Source organism: Trichechus manatus, unplaced genomic scaffold (genome assembly GCF_000243295.1).
Source record: "Trichechus manatus latirostris isolate Lorelei unplaced genomic scaffold, TriManLat1.0 scaffold00057, whole genome shotgun sequence".
In the NCBI taxonomy this organism is placed as follows: Eukaryota; Metazoa; Chordata; class Mammalia; order Sirenia; family Trichechidae; genus Trichechus; species Trichechus manatus.
Genome location: NW_004443993.1, coordinates 1,784,367 through 1,786,452, shown reverse-complemented (window position 1 = coordinate 1,786,452; position 2,086 = coordinate 1,784,367). Strand labels below are relative to the sequence as shown.

The 2,086-nt window shown below is 64.5% G+C and overlaps 1 protein-coding gene across 2 annotated transcripts in view; it reads left to right on the top strand.

The window, feature by feature from the left end:
• The window catches only part of PDE4A (phosphodiesterase 4A), a 37,352-nt gene that overhangs the window by 3,455 nt on the left and 31,811 nt on the right, over positions 1 to 2,086 (top strand). The window contains exon 1 of one of the 2 annotated variants that reach the window (XM_004378352.3): positions 192 to 604. The exons of the other annotated variant lie outside the window; for it this stretch is intronic. Within the exon in view, the coding sequence (XP_004378409.1) occupies positions 291 to 604 (314 nt within the window). The 5' untranslated portion in view covers positions 192 to 290. Of the gene's footprint in view, positions 1 to 191; positions 605 to 2,086 lie in introns of those variants that run through there. 2 annotated transcript variants of the gene reach the window in all.

Sequence of the window (2,086 nt, the reverse complement as noted above, 5' to 3'; positions counted from 1 at the left end):
GCGGGGAGGGGCGGGACGGGGCGGAGGAGCCAGGGTTGGCGCCGAGCGGGGCGCCGAGCGCTGAGAGCGCAGCCCGGCACGGAGGGAAGCGTCGGGTGCGGACAGGAAGCCGTGGCGCCCGGCCCGGGGGCGATCGGCCCGCAGAGCCCCCGGGTCTGTCCCCGGGGCGCCATGGCCCCACCGAGGCCGGGTGCACCCGTGGGGCCCTGGAAGCGTCGGCTCGCGAGCCGCTGAGCGAGGTGCAGCTTGGAGAGGCCGGGGCCCCCGGGGCGCGGGTGGAGGCCGGCGCCATGGAGCCCCCGGCCGCCCCCTCGGAGAGGAGCCTGTCTCTGTCCCTGCCTGGGCCCCGGGAGGGCCAGGCTACCCTGAAGCCGCCCCCCCAGCACCTGTGGCGGCAGCCGCGGACCCCTATCCGTATCCAGCAGCGCGGCTACTCGGACAGCGCAGAGCGCGCAGAGCCCGAACGGCCGCCGCACCGGCCCATAGAACGCGCCGACGCCGTGGATACCAGCGACCGGCCTGGCCTGCGCAAGTCCCGCATGTCCTGGCCCTCGTCCTTCCACGGCACCGGCAGCGGCGGCGCGGGCGGAGGTAGCTGCAGGCGGTAAGACCCTGGGCGGTGGACGCGCGCGGAGCGGATAAGCGCGCAGAGAGGACGCAACTCTCCCAGCCGACCGCAGGGGGCGCTGTGACGCGGGTGGGGTCAGTGTGCTTGGCGTTGGGGGGGGGGTTCTGTCTACTGCGGGGGCGTCCGGGACCGCGTTCCTGGCGGTGCACTGTGCGGGAGGCTTCCGATGGATCCCGTCCAGAGATGGACGTAGAGGGGGCCATGTTACGAGTGGTATCAACAGGGCCTGGATTGGGGGAGGGGACCGCAACTTAAGGGGTCTAGATCCTCGGTGGTGGTAGTGCAGGGCGGCGGATAGGCTGAGTAGCGCTTTTTGGAGGGATCTTCCGGGTGGCACCTTATTGAAGGCTAGATTCAGTGTGCTTGGGGGTGCCCTGGGGACACTTAGAGGGGTACCTGCTAGGACCATAATCTGCTCCAGGCTGGAGGGGTCTCAGGGCCCTTGTAGGGGGTGGAGGACTGTGTGGGGTGGGGTGTACTTGCGGACTCACCCTGCAGCACTGGAGTCAGAAGCCCAGAGGGGGCGTCTTGGGCTACACTGTGTTGGGGCCTATGTGTTGGGTTGGAGCCCCCTCTGAGGGCAAGAGCTGCCCAGCGGTAGAGAACAGTGCGGAGAGGTGCACTGTCCAGCATAGGGTGAGGGAGTCCCTGCCTCCTCCGAGGCGACAATGTAGTAGGGAAGGCATTGGGCGGGCGGTGATGTATAGCCTCTGACCCACCTGAGTTCTGTCCCCCCAGGGCTCTGACTGTGGGTGTGATGACTAGCTGTGGTTGACTTGACTGAGTGTTCCACCTGGGTTTCTGAGGTCCTGCGCTTTTGACAGTGACACTGATTGTGACAGTGTGAATGTGCTCCAGGGACACTGATTGTGACAGGGTCACTGCGTGGGCTCCTGGAACACTGTGATTGTGACAGGGTGACTGTGCATGCTCCTGGAACACTGTGATTGTGAGTGTGACTGTATGTGCCTCTGGGACACTGTGATTGTGACAGCATGGCTGCGTGTGCCCCTGGGATACTGTGTTTGTGACAGTGATTGTGTCCCTGTGACACTGTGATTGTGACAGGGTCAATATGTGTGCCTCTGGGACACTGTGATTGTGACAAGGTAACTGCGTGTGCCCCCAGGACACTGTGATTGTGACAGGGTGACTGTGTGTGGCCCTGGGACACCGTGACTGTGACAAGGTGGCTGCATGTGCCCCTGGGACACTGTGACTGTGACAGGGTGACTGCATGTGCCCCTGGGACACTGTGATTGTGACAAGGTGACTGTGTGTGCTTCTGGGACACTGTGTGACAGGGTGACTGCGTGTGCCCCTGGGACACTGTGACTGTAACAGGGTGGCTGCATTTTCCCCTGGACACTGTGACTGTGACAAGGTGACTGTGTGTGCTTCTGGGACACTGTGACTGTGACAAGGTGACTGCGTGTGCCCCTGGGACACTGTGACTGT